At 42.0% G+C, this 27,693-nt stretch overlaps 2 protein-coding genes across 2 annotated transcripts in view; both read right to left on the minus strand.

The window, feature by feature from the left end:
• The window catches only part of kif19 (kinesin family member 19), a 30,675-nt gene extending 7,643 nt beyond the window's left edge, over positions 1-23,032 (minus strand). The window contains exons 1-6 of the mRNA XM_041067423.1: positions 22,796-23,032; positions 20,420-20,500; positions 4,905-5,015; positions 4,691-4,778; positions 3,615-3,751; positions 11-136 (exon numbers count right to left, since the gene is read on the minus strand). Of these exons, the coding sequence (XP_040923357.1) occupies positions 11-136; positions 3,615-3,751; positions 4,691-4,778; positions 4,905-5,015; positions 20,420-20,500; positions 22,796-22,834 (582 nt within the window). The 5' untranslated portion in view covers positions 22,835-23,032. The remainder of the gene's footprint in view (positions 1-10; positions 137-3,614; positions 3,752-4,690; positions 4,779-4,904; positions 5,016-20,419; positions 20,501-22,795) is intronic.
• Positions 23,033-24,034: 1,002 nt separating this feature from the next.
• Positions 24,035-27,693, minus strand: part of ttyh2 (tweety family member 2) — a 48,904-nt gene continuing 45,245 nt past the window's right edge. Inside the window, exon 14 of the mRNA XM_041029332.1 lies at positions 24,035-25,387. Coding sequence (XP_040885266.1) covers positions 25,307-25,387 — 81 coding nt within the window. The 3' untranslated portion in view covers positions 24,035-25,306. The remainder of the gene's footprint in view (positions 25,388-27,693) is intronic.

Here is a 27,693-nt window from a genome sequence, read left to right on the forward strand (position 1 = left end):
CTTGTCTCACCTCCTGAGCGTTGATGGTAGACACCTCAGTGATGCCGGCAACCTGAATCACTCCCTTTGAGTCTTCTCTCAAGTCTAAGAAGCCCGATGATGGGTTCAGCAAGTCACGGATCATCTCATTGTAGATCTAAAAAGACACAGACAGAAATATAAAATCATCAGCTGAATGCACCTGCAATAAAGACTAGAAAATAAAGCCTAAAAGTTTATTTTCTTGACCTCCTTAAGCTATGTTCCTTAAGTTATAGACATGAATAAACTGGAAAGACGTTTATATCCAAAGAAAAGGCTCCATTCAGGCTTTCAGGCCTCCCACACACACCCAAACCAGGTACAAAAACATCAAGGACTATATTTTCAGCAGCTTGTCATTTAGAAACCACAGCTTGTTGGGTGGCAGGCTGTCATCAAGCCACTGTCAGTACTCTCCTCTCTTGAAGGTGCAGCGAAAGCGCCTCTATCCACATAAAAGCCCGGTGAAGGAAGTGACATCCTGGAAAACGACCGCTGGATGACAAACCACTGAGAAGTTTTTATTTGTCAAGCAGACCCCGGCCACACACTCTGAAAAGGGGGATGCTTTTACTGACACTGACAGCTGGGTGTTTGCTCTGTTATTTTTTCTATCTGTACTATTTCATTGCTGGTGGCGTCTGAACAAGACGAGAGACGACAGTCTACAGCCATGCTCGCGGCTCTGTGAGGCTGCACTTACAGTAAGCTTTGCAGGTATTTGGTTATAAACCAAAACACTGAACAAAAGAAAAAGTCAACAACATCCATAAATGGCAAATGCTGAAAAGGTTTCTCCTCCAATTAATTTTCCTCAATCTGAAAAGGCTAGGAAACAAAACCAAAATAAGTATAAAAGAAAAAGGGGAGGGAACACTGCGTACAACCAGGTGGTAAAGAAAAACCAAAGGTGCTTTTTTTAGCTGTACAGTGTATATTTATTTGCATTTGCTGTGTGTGAGTCTGTGCATGTGTTTTAGAGATTGCACGTGTGAAAGAGAGCGTGATCTGAACAAGAAAAGGAGTAGATGTGTGCACATCGCTCGGTCAGGCTGTAAAATGGCGTTTAAACTCTTTGTGGTGACAGCGGCTACAGATTGCTCCGTGGAAACAGCAAACACACACGTCACACACAGTCTCGTGTCAGGATTCATCCTGAAGAGTTCAATAAAGGTCAGAGAACATCCAGACTCCATGATTGGCATTTTAATGGGAAAATTTTCATTTCCACCCACCCAGAGTGCTACTAAAGAGCTAAGCTTCAATAACATTGTCAATCACTGAACATAATGATAGTGTTTGGCACTGAAAACACAAAATGTTATTTCTATGTCTGATGCAAACCCTCCTCCCAACAGACAAAATTTGTACCCAACAAGTGCTTGTATTGTGCCATTTTCATTTTCTGTTGAAGGCTGAATGTTCAAAGTTCTTTTCATTTTTTCTCTGTCTATACAAGGTTATAATCATTATTGTAATTATTCTGATTGTTATAATCATTTCTCTTTCTCCTCTTCTCTCTCTCAGTTCCTTTCATGTGACAGCCTTAACATTTTATGAATAAATGTGACTTCTTCTTTATATTCATGCTGTCATCTTTTCCATAATGAATTTTGGGAGCAAAACCATAATGGACACTTAAAAGCACCAAAAAGATCCTGAATTTCCAAGGTTTGTGTCATACAGTGTTTCCTGTGTGTTTTTCTTTTAAAAAGTTGCGACATGCAAAGCGAAAAGCGCAAATAGATAAGTTGACAAGACATTTTATGCAGAAGGATGAAAAACATATCCACAGTGAACTCACTGATCCTCTCTACTAATTTCAGTGTCAGTTTCATTAAAGTAAAGATGCAAATCAGCTCATTACATGGGAATACTGAAGTCACACAAGTGAGGCTTAGTTACTACTATCAGAGTCAAATGAAACTCCATTGTACCCAGTGCTAAAAATGGCTTTGTCATTAAACACAGTCTGAGCTGTACCTGCTTCTCAATAATGAGCTGTGGAACCACAGCAGGCAGGCAGAGAAACCACCATCATCAGGCTGCTGTCTTATCTGTGCTTCATCATCCTCTGACAAAGGCAGAGATAAAAACTCAGCCAGAAGGACCACAGATCACTCCACACCTAAATGCTCTCTGGGCTTCTGTGCCACAAAAGCATGTTTACAGTACAGCATGCAGAAGCACCTACACCTACAGTACGCAATCAGTTACTTACTGTGGCGTTTGTAAATCTTGTCCAATCTATAGTGGTGTTGGAGTAACAGGTAACATTACAAAAGAATTACAGCCATACTCTGAGTGACGCTGTGGTAAAATCACTTCAACTGTCATTGTGTTGTCTTTTGTAAGTCTTCATCCTGACCTGACACTCTAAGCCGACATAAATGAACTCATACTGACAAAGTCTGACTGATTTAATGTTTTGCATCGGCTCCCGTTGCCTCATTTCACCCCAATTCACCTAACTTTGCCTCAGATTTTCTGTTAAAAGTTGCATTTGAACACAGTGTAAACACTACAGCCAACAGCCAGCTAATCAACAACGTTCAAGTACATTCTGTGTCGGCAGGACAGAAAAGAATTAGTCAGTAGTTTGTATTTGCACGGAGAGACACACAAAACAAAACAGGCTGCTATTATATCTTCTTGGAAGAGAATTTCCAATATAAAAGCTTTAATTGGCAGTTTGGCTTTGCTTTGCTATGTGGACGAAAAAAGAAAAGAAAAAGCTATAATGAAAAATGGGAGAAACCACACTACACTGGAGAAATTGCTGCTTCGCTTTGATGTACAGCCTCTCAGACATCGCTCTGTCACAAACTCTCTCCACAAACAATACAACACTGAAAAGCTGTTACATGGCCACTGACAAGGGTCAGTTAGAGACAAGCCGCTAAAACTACACGCAATAGCCAGTTATAGATGCTCAACAATGGTCCAGTGGTGCACTGTGGCTGACTATCACTTTGTATTTCACCTCCGTTATGAAAAAGATTTCTTTTAAGGGGAGGAAAGGCAAGTGCCTTTGTGCATCACCTTTCAGCAACAATTCAGAAGGCAATTCAAAGAGCTTTACATGAGATATAAAAACAGCATCGAGATGAGTTATAAAAAAAACACAAGGGAAATAAAAACACACATATAACAGTGTGGAATTTAAGTATTCTCCAAAATCTGTTCAGTTGTGTCTGGACTCCTCTACAGGACTGTGCATGAGGATGCCAGCTTAGCCCATTTCAGATGTGACATGAATGCCTGGGAAGAGTAAAGTGACACCAGTAGTACATGCCTGCAATTGGAATAAGCTAACAACCACAGATGTTCAGTGTGAACAGATGGTGCCGAAAGAAGAAGTTCTAAATGAACTTGACAGAAACGGAGCCCGATATCTGCAGTTCAAACGTGAAGAAATCAGGAGAAATCTCTAAACTCTGAGTGAGCATTCACGTTAATGGCTATAATATTTTGAGCCCCACTGCAGGCTAATTACAAGATGTGTCATCACTGTTGCATTAACTAGATGATTCTGTGTGTTTGTGATGAGAATATACGCCTGGAGACGAGCTGTTGGAAAATGAAGTTCTGACCTCCAGATAGGACATGGAGACGCTGTACAGCATGTCGTCACTGGTCTCCTCAATGGCACGGAACAGGTCATTTAACGTCCGAACGTAGATGCCTGGCTCCTTGTCTGTCCCCAACATGGTGTATGTCTTCCCACAACCTGAAACCAGAAAAGAAGATTTAAGAAAAAGACATTTTATCCGTGTAACTTTACTGTTTTTGACTCTTTCTCATCGGCATTATTTCCAGACAGATGTTTTCAGCAGTTCCATTAAACCCACTTCATGCTACCTGACTTGCACCAAACCAGGCAGACAAAGTCAGCAACCAGCTGGAGAACACAGTGGAGCATTTAGCAGCTAATGAGCCAGATAGTTGGAGTTTTTGGAGACCAGACTGGACTTAAAAGAGAGTGAACATTAGACTTCAGGCAGCCAGAGTCACCATTTCAAACGAAGGATAGGTTATAACAAGTCAATCTTGAATCAATCAACACCGTTTTAAAGATCTTTTACTCCTGGTTACAGTATTTAAAAATTGTTAACCTTACCTAAAATAAATACTGTATTCAAAATCAAACCATCTTATGAAAGCTAAATACTAAGTGTTTACTATGTCTGTATGACTAAATGTTCAAGATGTGCCATTTTAAGTCAGCCTTGGCTGGCCTGACCACACTGTTCCACACACAGAGAGACACACACACATTAAAACCTGTGTTTACTTCCCCACAGGAGCAGACAAAGAGCTTTGAATCTCTGAGACAGATGGACAGACAGAAGGAAGAAGAAGTCAGGGACAGATGGGCAACTTAAATGGAGAAATAGTGCTTAACTATCCTTTGACAATCAGAACCTACCCACTGGAAATGTGGGAGGTAAAGCGTGACTCATTTTCTAATCAGACCTGCGCTGAAAATAAAAACCAAAACACACGAATAACACGTGTCATCCTTTTCCTGTGTGTGCTGACGAGCTGACCAGAGATTACGGGCCAGAAACGTAATGCGTGTGATTGGTGGATGATACACCTCTATTCAAAAACAGTCATAGGTAATCAACACACATACACACACACTCACTCACTCACTCCCACAAACCTGTGGGTCCGTAGGCAAACACAGTGGCATTGTAGCCTGATATGAGGCCCTCAATCAGCCCTCTGGTTGTAGCTCTGTACACCTCCTCCTGCACAGGAAGAAGAAAATAAACGTAAAGATTTTGAACACATTTATTATAGGAACACAAATAATGCCAAATTTGTATAAATTTCATTCAGCTTTTAATTTTTTTTTACTTTAACTTTCGACTGACCTGACTGGCTGAGTAGTCGAACGCCACGTCAAACATGTACGTCTTCTCCCTGGAGCGGTTGGCACGCAGGATGTCGTCTGGGTCCTCCATGGGATCCATCAGAACCACCATCTAATGATAAAGAGGAAGGTAGAGAAAGGGAAAAGACAGGAGGATGAAAGAAAAAAAAAAGAGGAACACAGTATGAGTAGGTGGTTAGTCTCCAAGCCCATATTGATGTATGAGCTGCCCATTAACTTGATATGCCTTCTTGTCAATCACTTTGGGAAGTTGAGCTAATGAGGAAATGTGCTTTCAGTTCAGGGAGTTGAAGTTCTGCAGTGGACGTCAGTCTGAAAAGGTGGCAAAAGTAAATTACCAAAAGGGCAGCTGGGACGTCACAACTAAATTGTAATTGGATGGATCACGGATTAGAAGATTCCAGATTGTATGTTATTATTTACTGCTTGTTTAGATTGTAATGTGTATTAATGCATAGCTGCAAAAGGAATTATAAACGGAGGTACACTGTACAGATGTAGCAGCTGTTAGGGCTAACAAGAATAAAATGCAGATGGCTGTCTGTTGCAGATGGGTACAGATGTCTGTTTCTGTTGAGACACTTTGCATGTCTGCATGAGTAGGCATGGACAACTGAAAGACTGAAAGGCTGCATTCAAACTACCACTTGAAGCTTACCTTAAGCTTACTAGTATTTACACTCTCAATCAGTGTCAAGGAAACACGTTAACTGCCCCAGGTTATTGTACCTGGTGCGAGTGGACTTTAGTGTGTTCAGATCAGACTGGAAGAAGCATGGAAAAAGTGACTTGCAGTGAGAGTGGCCTAAAAAGTTGAGAAATAAAGTCAAATTGTAAAATCAAACGTAGACGCGCTTCTCTGCTTTTCAGTCAACATTTCCTCTTCCACCATCTCACTACCAATAACTGTAAGAAAAGTCACTAGAAAGAATGGAAATCTCAAGGGAAACTGTCTTCTCCCGTGCATGACAGACTTTACAGCATGTATGTATGCATGTATGCAAATGGGAATCCACTCAAGCCATCTGCCATACATACAGACCACATGTCAAGGACATTCATAGCATCTGAGAGAGGGACCAGCTCAAGTGAATTCAGTGGGAATGTGGCAGCAGGTTGTGTTTGCTCAAATAATGTTTTAGTGCATGCAGCAGAACCACGTTTTATGTGAATACACAGAGACTGAGATGTGCCATTGTTCCAATTGTGCTGTCTGGCAAAGCCTAAGACTTACCCACTACGATTAGTAAATCACAATTCTCCAAAAGAACATTTCAGGGACCAAATGCTGAACAGAAAGGCCACAGCGCGACATCAGAAAAAATATTATATTACTATTGACAAATCCCTGAATCAGAGTGGATGCAACTGGCTTGACAGGCTGTAAACAGCTTAAGGAAAATTATGCCCCTCGCAGTGTTGTGGTCTTGAATCTCCTGCTATGTAACAGGCAAAAAAGCCAGTAATAAAGAAAACAAGATAGTAAAGAGAAACATTGAGATAATTTCAGATACGACCACGGGGCAGCTGGGAGTTTGCCAGGTTTTTCAGCTGATCTGCTCCTTCCAGCAGTGGGCCTGGAGAGTCCTCTGAGGCCTCTAACGCTGAAGCGCCCGGCTTGTTTGATGACCACCTCAACCACTGAGCCGCTCACTTTGAAGCCTCTCAATTGAAATTCAAGAGGAGAGATTTCACTTCTAATAAACTGACAACAACGGGTGAAGGCAGGGAGCATGGCAAGCTCACACAGGCTGCAATCAGCAAAAAGGGGGATGAAGTACTGAAGAGGGAGAAAGAGGAAAGATGGAGAGGTGGGGAAGATGACGCAATACTACTTGTTTGCCCTTTGAGTTTAAGCCTTTTTTGGGCTCAAGATACTCTGGCTGCTATAATTTTGTTGGACATTGTTCAATGAGAATAAAAGCTATTGTAAGATATCTCTTCTATGAGTTTTTTTTCTTTTCTGTAGTATGCACAGTGAGTAGATTAGGATGAGGAGAACATGTGAGGATAACAGAGTCGCATGTGAAACAGCTGATTCCACCCTCTTTCTGATCCTTCCTCCCCTTCCTCATCCTCTTAGCTACCTACTTCTCCTCTAACTTTTCTCTGCATGCCGTCCAGCTGCAGTGACGTACGAGATCTGATCGCATTTCGCAGGAAAGATATTGTGAACGAGGGAGTACTTCTCTTAGTATCCAAAGTCAGAAGCAATTAAGTCACTTAGTCTCTGCCAATCTGAGGATCTTCAGAAACAATAAGTACACTCAGAAGAATTAGTGCTCCAAGTCTTTTTGTGCAGTAGGGTGGGACAAGTAGCACTATGACAGAGTTCACACCATCTGTGAATGAGTCCACATTAGAGTAAGGGCTGGAGGCAGGCTTGGGTGGTTGTCTACAGATGGTTGTCTACAGATCAGGGCACATCTCCACTGATTATACTGTCAGACCACATGACTATATATAGATACAAGCTTGGTTGGTGTTCACAAAATTGGGAATTACAACCATCATCTGGTAAGTGGTAGCCAGTCTCAGTCACTGTTTCCCCCACTCTATATGAAGTCTGTCTTATCTATTCTCTTTTGTTGTGTTTGAATATAGCAGAGTCGTTCCCATCTTATTTCTCTGGTTTTTGTTGTCAGACACTGGAGCGGTTGACACCAGCAGTAATACTTCCATACAGCATACATCATCACCAGAAAGCCTTCACTGTCCTTGTACACATTACAACATGACACTGGTGTTCTCATATTTGCTCTGGAGAGCAGAGTCTTTTCAAATTTAGCCACCTTAGTGTGAACCTGTTACTATATGCATGGTGTGTGCCTGTGTTCCTTGTGAAAGCTTATGAGTGTGCAACAATGCTCTTACACAACTGCACGTATAGCAGGTATCAAATAGTGTGCGCATCCATGCAGAGTTTTGTCCCTGTGCATGCACTTGGGAAAATCATTAAGGACCAAGGGTGTTGATAACACCTCTAGTCCCATCTGTCATCTGTGTTTCTTAGGTTACAGTAACTTCCACAGCTCCACCCACAAACGTCCACACACAGCAGCTGCTGCTCAGGCAGATTCTATACCACTAATTTTCTTAAGTCTTGTGATAAGACTATAAAGCGCAGGCTCTAATGACAGTACATCGTGTACAGCAGCATAAGACTAGATGTCTGGGCATGTGCTGCCAGGTTTTCATGCCAATAATGAGCCTAGGCTTTGCCAACACAGGTGACCTTCACAGCAGACTGTCCGCTGTGTTCAATTAAGAGGCTTCTGAGAAACAAAGACCTAACCTGTACTTCCTGGGTGAACCACAGGTTAGTCCTAGCTGTTGAGCACGGACGTCCAGTGTGCAGAACAAGTTAAGGAGCATTTGGAACCATGGCAGTCTCATGGATACCATTAAATCTCCCACATATCCTCCCTCACTCTCTTGCTCACTCTCACACAGTTGCATGGAAACATGTACTTGTACATACATAGCAACTAAGACAGAAGCGGTTCATGTCCACCGCAACAAGCAAGTCCGTGCAAGCAAGGTGGCACGACTGACCACAAGAAAGGAGGCCAGCACGCTCCCCCGCAGTGTGCGTGTGTGTAAAATGACAGGAGGTGGCATTTGTTGTAGTCACAGATCACTTAATCACAGTGTGCAACAGGTCTCAGTAGAGCTGCAATGATTAGTCGATTAAACTATTGACAGAAAATGATTCAATGTTTTGATAACTGATTAATCATTTGAGTAATTCTTCAAACAAAAAATGTCAAATATGCTCTAGTTCCAGCTTCTCATGTGAATATTTTCAGTTTTTTTTTTAAATATACATTTTATACATACATATACATTTTACAGACCAAGTGGATTGCAAAAATAATCAGTAGATTAATTAATGATGAAAATAACTATTAGCTGCAGCTGACATTCTGGGTATTTTGTTCAAGATGGTGCTATTGCACAAGTGTTACGTCACATGCAACAAAAGGTGACTCACTGCACACTACTAACTAATTTCTACAGGATAAATCTGGGGATTTTTTTCGACAGAGCAACGAGATCACACAGCCATTAGAGCAGGATCTGTTACACACAGAGATCAGCTGATCAAACTGACAGTTAGTCATGAGGCAGAGTCAGAACAGACAGAATCACCCCCAGAAAAGCTCATCGATTCATCCTCGTATTTGCTGTATGTGAATCACGAATCCAGCAGGCTTAAAACCGGGCTGTGAGTCAGTGGACAGCTGCACGGCAACCGTTCTCCTAACACAATTGGCACGAAACAGCAAACACATACAACCTGATAAGATTAATAGAAATGTTCTGGTGCTACTGTTAATGAACAAAGTACTGGACAAGCCGTAACTATGACAATGATAATTAATAACTGGGACATTGGCTGTGGGTCTAATGAGAAGGCACAGGGAGTACATTTATCAGCTATCCATTTGTCTACTTGCCTGTGTATCTGTTTTCTAACCTCTTATTGCCAATTGTCTAACCTTCTGTTGTTGAAAACCTGTCAAGGCAGGCAGTCATTTCGATCTGTAAACATTTGACAGTTTAAACTAGAGTCCACTGCATGATTTCCAAACGTCCATGGTGCTTAATTCTGTCTTTAGAAACTATATCTGCACTTCTATCGGGAAAGAAGAAACTGGTTCACTGGTTGAGCTTGTAGCTATGACCTTTCAAACATCCGGAAAGATCAGAATATTAGCAGACAGCTATGGTCCAATTCAATAACATATAATAAGGTGAGTGATCTCAAGATCAGATTATCTACCGGGGTTTAAATTGGCTCTGTTTTTTCTGCTGGGACTAATCACCCCTTTTTTTGCTGACCTCTGACTAATTCATGGGCACTACTGAAGCGGACGTCAGTTTTGACTCAAGTGGGCCAGAAGCCTGACGGACTCAAGAACCACATGAAGTGAAAAGGAAAGCAATTTCCTGGTCGACAGCCTCCGTAAACGTGGTGTCATTTTTAGCAGTTTTAATCATGCTGTCTCCTGTCACAATGGCCATCACATGCGAGAGCCACTTTTCATTGGGATACAGGGCTTGACTCAATTTAACTTGACCCCGGGGGCTGACAAAACAAATGGCCAGAGCGTGAATTTTACACACTGTGGCTATGAAAAAAAGAGGCTCCTAAAATATTAATTTCCTTACAAGGATCAGCCAGAGTCAAAACAACAGCTTGCTTATGCGGCGTCATGAAACCAATTAGCGTGATGGAGTTATCCCTATGCCATAAAAAGCAGTGGGGTGCGATGGAGCACCCTTGCCCAGCGCCTTTCCTGGCTGATGGGTTTTATAATCAAGAGGCCCTGCTGTTCTGGTCGTTAAAGCAGCAGGGTTGACTTGGTTGGCCATCTTGCTGATTATAGCACTGCTAACTCCCACCGCGGATCCATAATTCAAAGCCTGGATGTGGTGCGGTTTCACAAGCCTGGTTGGTTGTCCCTGACTCGCTCCACTATCATGTGCCAAGTGGCAAATGCTGCCAAGACTGGCAACAAAAGTCAGCAGTCGTGTAGACATCAAACCTTTTTATAGGCACTGGTTTCATTACATCTAAATGAGGGCTCGGATCACTAATAAAACAACAAAAGAGCAATTGGAAATCTCAACAATATAAATGGCCTCCAGTGTACTGGCCACCACTCATACTGTAATAACACACAAAGTTTGATTAGAAGCTAAATTAAATGTCTTCCTGTGTAATATTCTCCATGGTGATCACAAACAGGCCTCTATCTGGTCTCACTGCCAGCAGGTGACAGTGGGAGAGAAACTGAAGAAATCTTGTGTGTTGTAAAACATTTTAAACGTAATTAACAAGATTACAAGTCTCTCAAGCAGATAAATACAGCAGCTACAAATAAGGGCAGATAAGATTAAAAAAAAAAAAGAAACCCAAAGTGAGGAGGCAGGAGAAACAGAGAGAATAGAGACAGAGACAACAGATGGAGAGGGACATTTTCAACAAAAACATGCAGACGGGGTCTGAATCAGTGAGTGATAGGGCCATAACGCGCCAGGTCACCTGTCCACACTCATGTCACGTTTTATTGCTTACATTTGTGTCCTGTTTTTATTGCTCTGGTTTCAAAGGTCATGAGATTACATTCACCTTTATCAGGGTGATGGGTTTGACCGTGTATGCACCGGAGAGATTAAAAGAAGTGCTTTTGTCTGTGTGTCATATCTGAAGTGTATGTCCATCTCTGTATCTAGTTTTTCCCCCCGAGAAAACATCCTCATTTCAACCCTCTTTCCCAAGAAACACTGTGGTCACTGTGGAGTAGTCGAGTGGGATCATATAGCTTCATGTTTTAAAAAGCCCTGTCTCACAGTGTCAAAAAGTCCTTTAATGAATAGGTGTCAACAGCTGGGCATGCATTCCCCTATCCCCTTCCCTTATCTTTAGGCTGCACAATGACATAATGGTGACATCTGTGTGCTGCGTCAAGAGTACGGCAAAGAACAAAGGATCAAGATCACAAAAAGAAAGCAATCAGGTCTAAGCAGTGACCTTAACGGGGCAACCTTTCAGGCTGCTCTTTCAGGAACGCAACCAAAGCTTTGGAAAGTCCAGCGGGCACAATTGCAGCTGGTTATCTGATAGAAAACCTCAGAGCTGCCCTCTCTGCACCCCAACAATGCTAGAGTATATCCCATTTCAGGGGCTCTTGATGAACGGAGGTGTGTGTTGGCTCACAGTGTACCTGATACAGGGTGCTTGGTGGCAAGGTCTGCTCTTCATTTGACGTTACATAAGACGTCTGGCTGTGGCAAACGAATGTCAGATTAGTACAGTCAGACAAGGGTCGCTGTAATTCCGACTCAGACACTTGTACACACACACACACACACAAGTCTGTGCAATAGGATTCCCAGCACCTTATGCAACAGGACAGCTTGAAAGATCATGAATTGGATGAAAGAAATCGTTTTTCTTTCTTTCTCTCTGCCACCTGTCCATTTTTTCCTCCTTGCTCAGTGATCTTGTCATGTCTGTTTTGAGGCCATGTAGCACAGATGTATTACTGGATGGCAAAGGCACAGATGGTTACAAAGGATACGAGGAACAATACAGCAATTTGTCATTCGTGAAAGCAATCCATTGAACTCCCAGATCTCAATTAAGTGTTACAGAGGAAGGGTGCAGGGTGCCCTAAGGTCACCCTCAAAATAAAATATTGAAAAATATTAAGCATCCATGTGGCAGATGTTCTTATTTCAAATAAGTGCAAAAAAAAAACAACAAAAAAAAAACCTCAAAACAGAACGCCACAAAAAACACAACCTCCTAGCCAGGTATTTGGGCTGCTTACCAGCAAAGCTACTGGTGCCATACCAAACAACAAACATCCAAGGTCCGCCAACTGGCAGGAAAGCCTGCGTGGCTTTGTGAGACTGGCGCAGGCTGCTGGCCATTGAAGGTCAGAGGTAGCTTTGAGGTCAGAGGCCGGAGGTCGGCCATAACACACAAACTAGGACAATCACCAATTATCCAGATGACAACGCACTGACATGAACACATACACACGCCACACAGGATCAAGTTACAGCCCTCTGGGCTTTGCGGGACGACATCTAGGCACAGGCTGACCATTTCAGAGCCAGTGGAACAACTTAAGAGTACAGGGGCGATGGCCCAATGGGATCACGCCTCTGCTCCCACTCAACCAACCAACACACGCTCATTGCTACTTGTCATTTTGATCATGAATGTGACACTACTCTACAGAGCATAAAAGCTACAATATAGAATAGACTTGAGTATTTATAGTAAATAGTTTAGAGAATATTATGGATCCAAGACAAAACTGACAGAAGGGTGGGACTGAGAGAAAAAGGCACAATTGTAAATCCATGTGTTACTTGAGCACCACGGACAGCGCCATGGATTTATCACAGTTAGGCCACTGATCTTTCAGAGGCTTGGTCGGGGCCATTGATTGTAAATGGCACAAACCTCGGTCAGATAAAGGATTGACGAGTCAGGCAGACAAGACTAACATTTTAAACTAAACAACCCCTCGGACCCTACTAGGGGGTGGAGAGGGAGGATGTCAGGCTAACAGGGGAGATGCATTTTGGTCATTTTGTGCAAATAAAGTGGATGGCACCCCCCCCCCACATACCCCTCAAACTGCCCACTGTATAATATCAGATTAACATTTTTGCAGAAGAAGGAGAAGAGATCGACCAAACCAATAATTAATTAATATTATTGTTATGATTTAACATTATTATTTGGCTCTCCTCTGTCAGTTTTCATAGATTAAAGTCAGAAAAACCATGTGTTGAACCTTTGGTAAGTAATGCCCTATGCAGGATCTTTTCAGAAGGAGGCAGAAGTAAGATGTGCTGCCGCTGCCATTCATCACAGTGTCACGTTAACTTCACACCCATGTTCACATGTAATGACATCAGTAATAGCAGAACGGTGCTCAACAGCATGCTATTTTCAGGCATTTTAGTCCATTTTGCTCCCATCAGACATGACACAGTGGGAGACGTCATCTGTGTGAAACACAAAAGCAGCCATTAGTGTTTCCAAGAAGCTTCGAGTCTTCAGCAGCCATAGCACATAATCAACTTTCCAAAGGGTTTAAGAAAACACACTGTTCTCTGTTTTTTGAAGATGAAAGACATCTCTTAGACATACTAGAGTAAAGAGAAATAAACTAAAGAATTGCAATGAGTGCTAGCAGTCTCAAGAGACTGTAAAGCTCATTATATAGAAAGCAAAATAGTTGAAAGGATGAAAAATAGAGCAACTAAATGGGATTTGAGTGTGCTCACAATGGGAAAGTGCCAAAATTAAGCATCCTTCAAACATGTCAGTGCGCATATCAAAGGTGGTGAGAGAGGAAGAGCAAAAGAAAGAAAGAAAGAAAGCAAAACAAACACTATCAAACCATCAGAAAAGTATTTTGCTTTCTCTTTGTGATGTTCCATTGTCAGTGGTGCTTCGCTGTCACAGTTTGACAGGCATCTGTTGGCACCATGTTGTAGCAAATGGTTATGTGCACTGATTTCTTGTAACTGCTAAACATTCATACTGTGTAATAATAGTATACATCTGGATACAGTCATTGCCTAAATCCTTACAACCTCCACAGCACATGTCCAAAGGGACTCGCATGTTAGCAGCACATTTGCAATTAAACTTCATTTCTTTTTTTCTTTATGAAATAGTATGTTTCTTGGTTTAAAACCAGATACTGTTTTTCATTTATAACATCTCTGGATGCAGCTCTCAAAACAACAAAATGAGGCATGACTCATTTCAGCTTCCGAAAATGACTCAGCTTTTTCTGATCTGCCACCCTTGTGGTTAAGGTAGTGTTGGGTCACACTACTTCCTGCTTAGGTAACACACGCAGATATTTCCATTGTCCCCAACTATAGCTCATGCTTCCATTTTTCTGGAAAGGCAGTGTCATTGCTGAGCCTCGCCAGACAAACAACATGGTGTTATGACTGGGGTGTTACACAGAAAAATCCCCACAGAGACTTACTCCCTGTAGCTGCTTTAGCCCCAAGACATATGGGAGATGTTTTCTCTGTAAACAGCCAATCACTGATCTGCAAATCTGTCTGTCCCCAGTTCCATCTCTTATCTCTGTCCTGGTTTCTCCCTCTGCCTTTTTTTGCCCACCTGGTGCTGTTTCCACACACCATACCCCTGACCCCTTCAACAACTTTTTTTCGATATCAAATTCTCAATTACTTGGTGTTTCTTTTTATTCTCATTCAGGTCAATTTGTTAGTGTCTTCAGGAGATTTTGAGAGAAGGATTGGTCATTGATGTGAGCTTTGTTGTGAGAATCAACTTGTGCCCTATTGGATATGTTACAATGGACCAATCCCTGCCTTTCTCTCTGGCCAGGAGCCCAATAAAGACGGCACATCGATGGCCCTGCGGCTGACCTGTACTTCCTGCTTGTATAAGAGGTATTAGGTAGCCCACGGAGGAAGCAGGGGAACATTGTGCTCCTGATTCTGTTACACAGAACTGAGCGCACACATACATGAACATACACATCAACAAAGGATGTGCTCTTATCACAATTTTGCTGCATGTTTGTGTAATCTATAACATAATTAGATGAGGTTACAGTAAAAGTCCTTCAGGTGGCTCCTTCCTGTTCATCATCCCTCTGTGGACGGAAGAATGACTCAGAAGAGGCCTGAGGACACGCCAAGATGCAAACCACACCGGCTAGATTATGTTCTCTGTTATTTAACAACTGGATTACATAATACTGCTTTTTTAAAAATCAAACTGCCTAATGAACACATTTTGATTCCTAGGGAGTTGGTCAGGGGAGGTGAGCGTGTTTACTTGAGCACTAAAAGCTATTCAGAAGAACCAACAACAGGGCCACTCCAGCATCTAGTCTCCTTCAGTGGCTTCTTGTGGTGAGCTGCCACGCCCTGCCCTCTCATCATGATCAGGAGTGGAAGAGCAGGGAGGGCACTGAGAGGGATCACATACTACGCACACACACAAACATGCACAGACCTACCCACAATGGCCCTTGTTGTGAAAGAGACTAAAGGAAGGGGCAGCAGGGATAGGGGGAGTCAGCGAAAGGCAGATGAGGAGAAGTGGAGTAAGAAAACATGAGGACAGCAAAGATTATCCACCTTCCGGGGTCAGACAGTCTATCTGTGTTGACATATTAACCTAGCTTTGCAACAAAGTAGGACTACGGTGCCTCGTCTGCACTTCTGCTCCTCTCCGCTCCGCCGCTGTTGCCATTTTAGGTTCAGGTCTCATTCCTGGCTCTGTCGCTTTGTGAGGAGGTTAAATCTTGGCAGCTAAAAAGGACATGGCTATTTGTAGTTCCTTTCCCTCTCTTGTCCAAACATGAAGCTATTCAAACACTGTCGTAAAAAAAGACTGTGCATAGACAAAGTGTGCCCTTTTTCACATTTTCCCCAGATTTTTAACTAGGCTATTATGGCGATTGGCTGTTTTGGAGAGGACATTTCCATCAGCAGAGGTTGGGGGAATATTAAGACAGCAAGGGAACTGCGTCATTTTTATGCAAATTTTGAGCATTTCTGATGCATGTTAGTCACTCTCCTTCACTCTCAGGCCAGCAGCAGGCTTTCTCCAAATGAAATTAAATTAGCTATGTTTGCACAAGTTTGCATTTTGATTAAAACAAATCCTCCAGTTTGGTTTTGATCAACATCAAAACCAGACTGCAGGATTCAGGATGGCTACCTACACTTTTCACAATTTTACCACGTTTTCACCGGCAACCAGTATAATGCTGCCTGGAACTACCTGGAATTACTACGGATTCACGCTGAGTTTCCTCTGTAACAAACTCACATTTGCTTGCAATTCTGTATTTGACAACCGGTGCAAACATCCCAGATTAGTCATTTGACGTACATTGCCTTTCTAATTCACAGTAGTTTGTTTTCCGGGGGGAGCTGCTTTTGCTGAACAAGGCTAACAACAGTGCAACCTCTGAGGTGAAGGCAATTTGAATCTCCTTTCACTGACAGACTTGCGTAGAGGTTAGCGGAAACTCTACACTGAGCACTTGAGGTGAGGTGCTTTGTACACTACAAAGGCAGAAAATTTGCCAATTCATGGACGTACTGTAATCAAGTAGACTTGTGCTTGGAACAGGCTGAATGCTGCTCATTGTTTTTAAGGACTTGATCTTTACAAAGGAAATGGGAGGCAAAATGGTGCATTTTTATGTGCCTGCTGGCCGACATTCTCTCGCTCAGGGATCCGAATGGACCACCTGCTCCAAAGGTCTTTTTAGTCAGGGAAAAGAATGAATGAATACATGGTGAGAAAGTCTTTTTTTTAAGCCTCCACTCCTCTTGTTATGAAGAAGGGTTTTAAGATCCCTGTACTCTGTAAACAACAAAATATGCTCTGAAATAATCAACACTACTGCGATATTTTTATTGCTACTGCACTTGCAATCCACCCCAGATTGTATTGACATGTCTGCCAACAACTGAGCTGAGCAAATGTGTCAGCAAAGAATATATTTCGTACAGCCAATTCATCTGCACAGACGAAAAACAACAACAAAAAATCCCATAGTTGCTGTGGCCTTCTTCCCCGTGCCACTGAGGAAGAGGAACAAAAAAAAACAAAACAAAAACAAACAATGGCCATGACCTTGTCTAGGTGTCTCCATGGAGACGAGGCCTCACTGTAAAGCATTCCCCACTGTGCTGCTGCTGACAGGCCAGCACTGCAGAAGACATGCTTAACAAGTTCGAGGGCTAAGACACAACCTGCAGGGTGTAAACACTCAGTTCCACAAACAGGATATTTACATCAACATGTGTATGAATACATTTACAAACTGTTTGATTACTGTACTGACCTAACCATCACTGTCAACAACAAATTGTTTTGGAACAGGGAACCTGGGATCTGTGTAAATGTATTAAAGCTTAAACGTGATTTTAGGCATTAAGTGTATTCTGTAGTGTATACCTACTAAGTTATCCTGTCTAATGCATGTTCTAAACTCCTACTAATGTATGTTTATGTTTATGTATGTAAATGTATGTTTAGCTTTCAATGCCACAACAGTCTTTTGTAAGTCGAGTGAAATCAGTCGTGAGATACGAGGTTGAGCAACCATCTTTATCCTTTGGGGACTAAACATAGCTTTCCCATTAGCCTCTTAAAGAGGGATGATATCACCTCTCTCAGTCTTTTACTCCTGCGTGGAATATGGTCTGACCAAGGCTATTCTCAGTAGTGATCAGCTGAGAATATAAATATGAAAAACAACTTGTTGATCATGTTGATGATCAACATAATTTCACTGTTCATAGTGTCCCGGACAACACTGGTTGGGCTGGTTTCTTAATTTCCCCAACCTATGTCATTAAGAGGCCGGCCAGAACACTTCGTCTCTTGCTGACGCAAAGGTGTAATTACATGACACTCATCAAAATGGCTGTTCAACTCTCCCTCTGCCTGTAACACTTAGTTAGAATAACATGACCGTACCTGAATGAAAACAGCTAAACCTGAGCCATCTAATATCTCATTCATAAATCCACCTCAGTACACCTTTATCCTGTGTACCACTCACTCAAGGACAGGGAAAGCCCATTGAGCATAACAGGCAACAGGTGGTCCATGAAAGGCAGCGGCTGGATCCCCTGAGGTTGTCAGTGGGGGGGAGTGAGCAAGAGAGGGAGAAAGAGAGCAGGTGGCAAAAGGCTTAACCTGAGCTAAAACCCAATGAGCTCATCTCCGCAGGCTTAGCCAGCTCCGAGTTGTCTGCTTTCTGCCAGGACGGTCAGATCTGGGTACTCCCACCCAGTCAGCCAAGTGAGCAGCGAGCACCCTGCTAATCTGTCTGAGCACTACCTGGAGGCCATATGGTCGTTGCCTGCCTGCTTGTCTGTCTCACAAACAAAGTAATCAGAACACGGTTGCGCGTGTTTGCAAAAGGAAAACGTTTGGAAATGTTTGAAGGTGTTATCTGTATGAATTTACGTGCATATATCTGTGACGTGTGATGGCTGGGGGGAAGAGTGACAGTTGTAGGTAAAGAGATTCTACTTTCCCGTGCACTATAATCCCATCCAGGTGTTGTTGTGACCTACCTCACTACATACCCTCCATTCATGTCAGGGCAGTCCAGGTAAACCCTAGGTAAACAGCAGATTCGCACAATCCTACTGTCTGAATAACAAGTGTGCGTTGTAAGCCCCACTAATCCTGTGCCTCATTTCTAACTCTCTCCATGGACATAATACAGTTTGAACTGTGATATTCATGGGTAAAATCAACAAACCGCGGGTGAACAGAGACAATAACAGCCTTATTGTGGTGACTGCATGGCGTTGTGCTGTCAGCACCATGTCTGCCCACCTGCTGCTATCGTCTAATCCCCCTGAGTCCAAGCCTATTTTAATGATGTCATGGCAGACAGAAGTGCTGATGTTGTGCTTAAGACTTGGTCTAATTGAATTAGTTCTCAGAAGACGGACAAACAAGTCAGATCCCAGCGTAGTGGATTATCTGTTTCTAGAAGGGTTCGCTAGTAAAAGCCTTCAGCAGCATGAGCAAACACTTCTAGTCACACCCTTGCATGAATATAATGTTTCCCTCTAGCATAATTAAGAGAAGCGGCCCACCACCAGTATACATGCTATTACCCCAGTCAGCCTACGCCGAGTGGGGAGACGCCTCAGCAGGTTCCGAGTCACGAAGCTCATTATCATTTGCACTTCCTTCATCATCATCACACACTCACCGGTGGTACTGCTAAATGGTCTCCAAGAGGGACCAGTTCAAAAGCAAGGACTGCCAGTAAATATGGTCCTCATGGAGCTCGTACGCACAGTATGTCCTTCTCATGTGGGAGGTCACCTGGTAACGCACGTATTCCATACTGTGCACAGTGGTCATGCTCTAAGGACAAAATCCTCTCAGGAAAAAAAACATCTCACCTGCATGACAACAATCTAGGCCCAGTGGGTTTCAATATATTTGTACAGCTAGAACAAATAATACCAAAATCCATGTCTCTAGTGTAATTTATATAATATGTATGACAGTAGTTCTTTGCCATTAGCCAGTCTACATTCTGTTCATTCAGAAACATCCCTGTCAAGCTTTACTCTAATGGAAAATGCAATTAGCATAATGGCTCCATTCAAAGCAGTATACTTGCCAAATAATTCAGAAAGCCATCTAAAATGGGCAGGGGAAAAAAAAAAAAAGACCCAAGTGGGAAAAGAGTGAACAGAGCGAGGCATAAGGCTGTTAGTATTATCTGTTTTCAGATCTCAACGCGTGACGCAACAGCTTTAACGGAATCATATGGTAAACTATTAGACCATTTTTCAGCAAGCGAGACAGTGGTAGCAGCAGCACACAGTAGTATCTCTGGTTCTGCTGCCTTTAGTTAATTTTTTTTTTTAACTGTCTGCCATGAGTCTGACAATATTATAGGAGTGCAATGATAAATTGGTGGAGCACTCTTAAACTACTAGCTGACACAAAACAAGTACATAACTCTTTAATGAATCCATAGCAATAATAATTATTACTGACTGCACCAGTCGCAAGCCTTGTTAAGCCCCACGTATTCACTAGTGCGAAGCTTTCTGCTTATGAAAGAATTTGTAGCTTTCTATCAGTCGTTAGAAAGGTCACTCTCCTTGCTTCAGGTCTGAGTCATCCAGCATTCGTTTACAAATGAAATGTGACATTTGAGCTTTACAAATGAGGGAGCTGCTGGCTGTACCGAGGTCCCTGCAGATACCTTACCTGTGCAGCCTCATGACAGGCAGGAAGAGGGTTCTGAAACGGAGACAACAGCCCTCTGCCACACAAGCACACACACACACACACACACACACACACACACTGACCCCCATCACTCACCCACATGCACAGAGGTGAACAGGATATTGACACACACAGAGTGGTGGAATAAAGGAGGGCCATCTCACCTGGTCGTCCACTCTGTGGGCCACGATCGTAGCCGCCTCCTCCTGCTCAGCATCGCTGAGGGGTCGGATCCTCAAGGCAACCTGCGGCACACAGAGCGAATTCAGTCGTCCTTGAATTTAATCAACACCGAGACTTTCAATTTACTGAAATTATAGGTTAGAAAATGATGGAGAGAAATGACACTGACAGCACAAGAGTCCTCTACCTTATACACTAAATGAACTCTTATTTACACAGGATGTGTGTCTGCAGTCTGTATCAAGGCTGTTGTATCTGAATACATAAATGTGTTGAGATTACTTGTTGGTTTGTTCTGAGCTGAAAGAAAGTGTGGTTCTGGAAATAAATTTGGTTTATCTGTCAGTGTGTGAATTTTAAATGTCGCTCATTTTAAACGTCAAAATCAGTCCACAAGCGGTGAAACCAGGTGAATATTTCTTGTGTGGCCCTAGAAGAGCTTTGTCAAGTTTTACAAATTAATCTTTGAGGAGCTCATCAGGATTAGCATGGCCTGAGATCTGAGATTACAAAATTTCAAAAGAAAGAAAGCCTGTGCTACAAAAAGTGGATGTAGAATTTGAAAAAAATGTGGGCATAAAACAAGGCTCTGACAGTCTAAAGAAAATACACTACTGCAAACAAAGCTTTACCTATAGTATTGGCTGAAGGTTTGAATATCTTGGCCTGTGCATCATCGATTTTGACACTTCTTTAAAGAGGAAACTCTTAATATCCCAAATTTATGGAGGTGTAAATGAACAACTGCATGAGTAATCTTTCAAATGTCAAACACAGGATACAAGGATACAAGAAAATTTTCCATGGACCTATTAAGTAAAGAACACTCATGCAGACAGTCCTGGATTTAAACCAAACCTTACTGGCTGTTTTTTCTGTAGGAATTTTGCATATTATCCTCATTTTGACATGTTTTTTCTAGTTTCCAGTCCCGCAGCCCAAACACATGCAGGTTAGGTCAACTGGAAACTCAATTTATCCATAGATGTAAATATGAGTATAAATGTGTCTGACTGTCAGTGTGTGTTAGGTCTGTGGCAGACTTATGAACCGCCTAGGGTGTAGCTGCCCAGTGCATGCTGGGATAAGTTACATGCCACCAACACAGTGAATGTGATAAACAGGTATAGAGGACAGGCGGGTGAAAGGCTTGGCCAACTAATTCCAAGTCTGATTTCTCCTGCTAAAAAGTAAGAGACAAATTCTAGTGACGATATTTTCCCACAATCAGCAACAATCATCTCAAATCTGAAACAGGCACCTGTAGTTTTAGAGGGTATATGAGCCTTTCCAACACCGAATAGCATTTGGCAGATGCACAGTCACTAATTGAGTGCAACGTAGTTTTATTACATTGATACACTCATTCAGAGTCACCCCGCTGTCAGCCTTTCTCTCCCTGCATGATGTCTTTCCACAAAAACATTCGGAGATCAGCAGAAAAGCTTTTAATGGGAGTAAAATGGGATGAGAACAGACAATAACAATCACAGCAGTGGTGTCATGTACCCAGAGGGTAGCTGGCAGATGTAACTGGTAAGAATAACTCAGATGTACTGTTGAAGACACTGCAGCATGAAAAACATTTTGCCTGTCGGGTTCTTTCTGGGGTACCTGTAATTATTATACTAATCCACCTTAGTCCAACCAAAGTGACAGGGGTGGAATAACGGGGTCTTCTCTCTGTCAGCACCCTGTAGAAAGTGTATTACATGCTGGACAAGAGAGAGGCCAGGCAATTGAAACAGCCACTTCAATAATTCAGATACGGGCTGCAGAACACAGTGCAGGTGGGTAAGGGCTGGGATATCTATATCTAATGATTATTTTTGTTATTGATTAATCTATGGAGTGATTTCTCGATTAATCCATCAGTTATTTTTTTTCTATACATAAAACATCAGAAAACAGTGATAAATGCCAATCATAATGCCCCATAGCTCCAGGTGACTTCAACAAATGTCCAAAGCCTAAAAATATATTAATTAATAAATACTGACAAAAAATGAGAAACACCCCTCAGTATAATGCTGTCCAGTTAAACGCTACCTTTAATTACGGCCTCAGTGATAAACAGGCAATTGAATGTACACATTTCATACAGTGTCGACAAAAACTGAACATTAAAGGCACAATAAAAGTGAACTTAATGGCAGAATTGTACTGGTGTGCCTAATATAGTGACCACTGAATGCACAATTATTAGATTTCTCACATGATTAAATCTGTGTTACTGACCACAAACAGTAAATGTTTGAGTAAATGGGTGAAATGTTAAAACTCGGGGAAAATTAGGAATAAAAACACAACAACATTGTAAAAGGACGGAGCTGACAGCGGCGCTGGTGTGAACTCACGGTAAGTTGATGGTCCTTTGATTCCCCCGTGTCCTTCATGGTCACTTTCGGGTCAGAGTTTAGGATAATGAGCGTCAACAGCAGACGGGACACTGGACCATCCTGCTCAGTACCTGCATGTCACCTCCTCTGAAAAGCCACCTGCAGCCCCTCCGCGCGCGCGCACACACACACAAACACACACAAGCACACACTCTCTCTCAACAACCGTTGGGCTCTCCGCAGCTGCTGCGAGGCTCGCTGACTGTCTCTGACTGTCGGCGCAAAAAAAAAAAAAAAAAAAAACAGCAGCTACCCGCCGAGCGGACGGCTTCGCCTCCGCGTCTTTTTCACTTCACGACCTCTGTCTCGCCGAGTCCCAGCTTTCGCTCTCCGCGTTTCTAAGTGCGTCGACGCGCCGCTGTTGCTCCCGTGTGCTTCCACTCAGCAGGTTAGAGACGCGAAGACGGGAACAGTTCACCTGGTGTGCGGGGCGGAAGAGCCGGGGAGAGGCAGGTAACACCGGCGGCGGCAGCAGCACCCCACCTGCTACAGTCACTTCCCTGTCTGTCGCTCCTCTCCGCTGTCCTGCTGCTGCTGCCTGAGTGTGTGTATGTGTATGTAAGCGTGTGCGCGTGTTTGTATGTGTGTGCACGCGCATGTTGTCCTGGGAGATCGGCGGAGCACCGGTAGTATCAAGCTACCTACTGTAAACAATAGTACTTCCGATTACAAAATTTAAATTAAATAATTCATTGCTTTAGATAAAAAAAAAATATTGTGCATTATGCAAAAAAAAAAAAAAAAAAAAAAAATCCGTTTGTTTATATTTAATCTGTGTTTATGTGTGTCAGCAAATTTTAAAAACAAATGCATTATAACTGTAGGCTGTTATTGTTTAATCTTTTACCTTCTAAAGTGACCTACACTAACTGAAATACTCTGACATTCTGTATGCAGTTAACCACAACAGCTTTTCATGGAGGATTTACACTATGCTGACATCTGCTGGAAGACATAGAAATGGCCTTTCTGGGAATAGAGTTACAAACAGCTTGTTTTGGCCAGAAGGTGAAGTCCAAGGATATTAAATTAAAAGCGTTTTAAACAAAATGACCAGATACCCACACCGGTCATACCACGAAGAAACAGATCTACCAAGCAAATGAAATAAAGCAAAGCAACAGCACACAATAAACAGCTGCACGAAAAATATTGGTGGGAATTAACATCCAACAACAACATGAAGTCACATCAAGCTGTACTCAAAACTGGTTTATTCAACTCACACGTAGACCCCACAGTCTGAGGTCACACACAAAATGAAGCACCGCTCTCAGTGCCCGCAGTGTAACATGCAGAAAGAAACAACACTTAACAAAATCATTATCATTAAATGACACTGCATGTATTAAATCTCTACAGAAAACCATTGTTAGTCAATCCAAACATGCACTGTTTGGAGAGGTTGTTTTGATGAAAATAATTACCTGAATATTCTCATTAATTACAGTTAGAGCAGCACAGATTCCCAAGTTACGGCAGAAATGACAACTTTATCGTATTAGTTGAATTAGATATGCAAAAAATATGAATTAATGGCCCTTTAGAAAATACAAAAGAAAAAGAGTGATCCTATGTGACATCGCCACACAAAACTAGAAAAAATATATAAAAAATGGCACATTGTTTAAACAAAATCAAATCAGAATAAGACACCAGTCTGTTAATGTACAACCTATTTACAGAAGTTGTTGTCTCGTCTCCGGAGACTTAGAAACATAAAGCTTCACTCACAGGTGTGTCTGTGTATGGATGTAAATAAATGATATCTCAGCAGTACCTCCTGCTGTGTGCTGAGTTTGTGCTTCACAAATATCAAGCATGAAGCCTAATGCGTAGAAAATATTATGGCAAGTTTACATCAGCTGTCATGTTCACATTTTCCTCTTTGGAGACCTGAATGTAAGCTGTCAAAAGTAATTCACACCTCATTTTAAAAGCTTTGAAGGGTTGTAGAAGGAAACATTTAACATTTCATTTAACAGGAGACAAATTTCAAATTCTTTTTTCTTACATGTTGTTTAGTTTTACTCTAGTGACAAATGAATCCTCAGCATTACTTCTATCACTTGTTTTATCAGAATAATCAATCATCTGTCATCACACCTTCTCCCCCCCCCCCCCCCCCCCCTCCATGTGTGATGATACGGCTGATTTATACAGTTCATATTTCGAAACTTGTGTCAGGTAGCCAAGGAACACAACAGATTAAGAGCAGGTTAAGTTGTTTAACAAAGGTCTTGGGGCAGCAAAGGGAAATCAATCATTTATGAGTGTACAACACATGGAGAACAGTACAGATATGGTTCTATTGTCCTGAGTCTGCACAGGCTGGAGTCCTGGACAAACTAGATGTTACACTGTTCTTTGTGATGCTTGGAAAAGCCACACACCTCTCTCTTGTTGAGCGTGTGTGTGTGTGTGTTTGTGTATGTGATGCTGTTTCCCTCCTTGGACACATAAAGAAGTCTATGCTTGGAAGTCGTTCCCAAAGTGTCTACTCTGTTCCTCGGTCATGGACAGATAGGTGGCCCTCATACTGGGGGAGTACTGTGGATCAAAGACACACACAGAGACACGCACAGGGAGAACATTACAGGTCGATTCTCTGAGCTGATAGTGAGGTTTCACAGGTATGAACTGAACCTAATCATCAGCTAAAAAGAAAGAAAATGTCATGGTGGGGGAGGGGGGGGGGGGCGCTTAAAGGTAATATAGTGCACCGAAAATCTGTCTTGTCAGCAAATAGTTATCACTCTCTGAAGCCCTGAAAGGTTGCTGTGAAAAGTTCATGTAGTCAGTTTGGGTTTACAGCAGTTACATTGGATTAAATTAAATCTATTAAGGTTTCTCAAACCGCTCCTGCAGAATAATACACTTCTCTGCTACATACACAACGTTAACACACAGATCAATGGCAGAGAAGTGAACTATGCTGCAAGAGTGGTTTGAAAACTTTTAATGAACACTGTGACACATTTCGGGACATTCTGAAGTAGCCCTGGTTGTCCACTGAATGTATTTTAACTAAGTATGAGTACTGAACCTCAACCCTCAATGTTTCAATGCCAATTCACTCAATGCCAAATTGTTTCTGAAGCTGTACTAAAATCTGGCATCAGATTCTTAATCTTATTTACACAAATCAAGATTTGGCCAGTTTTACATGATTTTCCTGGAGCAAAATTCTTGTACAGCTGTTTTTATTCAGACAACATTCTACATTTGAGGACTTTTTCTAAATAAAAGAAACATGAATATTTTTCAGTTAATAGCTTTGCTGTCAGTACTGAAACCCTGGTTTTGTATCAACACTAGTATCTACAAATTTCAAACAATACCTAGCCCTAATTGTAACTGCTGTTAATCCAAGCTAATTACAGTCACTGTCTTTCATAAAGGCACAAATCCAAACTTGTATGAGCCATCTTTGATACCTACAGCCTACACCAGTTGAGTATTTGAAGCTAAAGTTTGAAGCTAAGTGCATAGATAACAAATGCAACCTAAAGTTTGCTCAAACAAACCAATCCCTTACTCATCATATGTACAGTTGGCTTATTTCAAGCACTTTGACCATTCTACATCTGTTAATACCCTGATGAAATAAATTCTGTAGCACTATAAAATGCCTGGTACGAAACGATTTGTGGCAGTACAAGCTATAGAATTGAATGACTGGAGCAGGACTGCATGCACAGGGGCTAACTGCAAGGAAATCCAGGAATATAACTACAGTACCACCATGTGGACACCAGGGGCAGACATCCCTCACTAATTCAAGAAAGACTGTCTGTAATGAGGACAACAGGTTGTGAGTTTAAAGCCATGCCAAACGGGAAAACTGCACAGGAACCAAAGTGATGTGAGGTGAAGGAAAGGTAAAAGACAGGGATGCAACAGACGGAAAGTGGGGGAGTTAATCCTGAGGAAGAGTTGAAAAGACTTACTCTGTTTCTATACTGCTGAGAGTATATCTCCAAAAGTTGATTAAAAAAAGGAAATATAGAAATGAAAGGTACAAACAAACAAACATACACATGACGAACGGACAAACAAAAAATATATAAAAGAAGCTGTTAGCCGAAGACTACTGCATGGTGCTGTACAGTTGTAGTCATGATGGAGAATTTAATTATACATTACTTGCTGGTATTAATTAAGAAAGAAGTCAAAAGGCAAAGTACATCTCATTTTCTGGTTATAGTCTAAGTTAGAAATTGAGGCTGAAGGTTAATGTGAATGATTAGTGCCACAAAAGCAAGAGCTAATCGTCACATTTTTCTATTGCTTCAACAACAACAAAAAATAATCTACTGTGGTGAGACTTGGTACTTAGTATTTATGTCCTTTCAGCAAAACTGAATAGACAGACTTGATGAACATCATCTCTCTAAAATATCCTTTTATAAAAACCACAGATCTTATGATCAGATACTTGCAGAATGCATTTATGTCATCACACAGATACACGGCATGATGTATGTGCGAGGCTGTACACGATGAAAATTTAATACAAATTGTTTCTATTTTTATCTCTGTCATGTACTTCATGTCTGACAGGAGACAAGTGCCCCAGTGGGGGGCAAACGTATTCAATGAGGAAGAAAAGCTTTAGTGTCAACAGTGAGCAAGTTTATGGGCTAAGACCCATGTCACATTCTCCTGGGAAACTGGCCTGAGAGATACTAAAAGATGTTCACTCCATGATTAAATATTAACTACATTACTTCTCCTCTCCTTGCTTTGGTACAGTAGTCAGCCTCCTGTAAGTTAAGGAGGACAGAAAAAGGCACAGTGTCCAGGAACAGAACACCTCTTCAAAAATTGTTTAAGAAAAGTTGATACAATCAGAG

Source organism: Toxotes jaculatrix, chromosome 21 (assembly GCF_017976425.1).
Source record: "Toxotes jaculatrix isolate fToxJac2 chromosome 21, fToxJac2.pri, whole genome shotgun sequence".
In the NCBI taxonomy this organism is placed as follows: Eukaryota; Metazoa; Chordata; class Actinopteri; family Toxotidae; genus Toxotes; species Toxotes jaculatrix.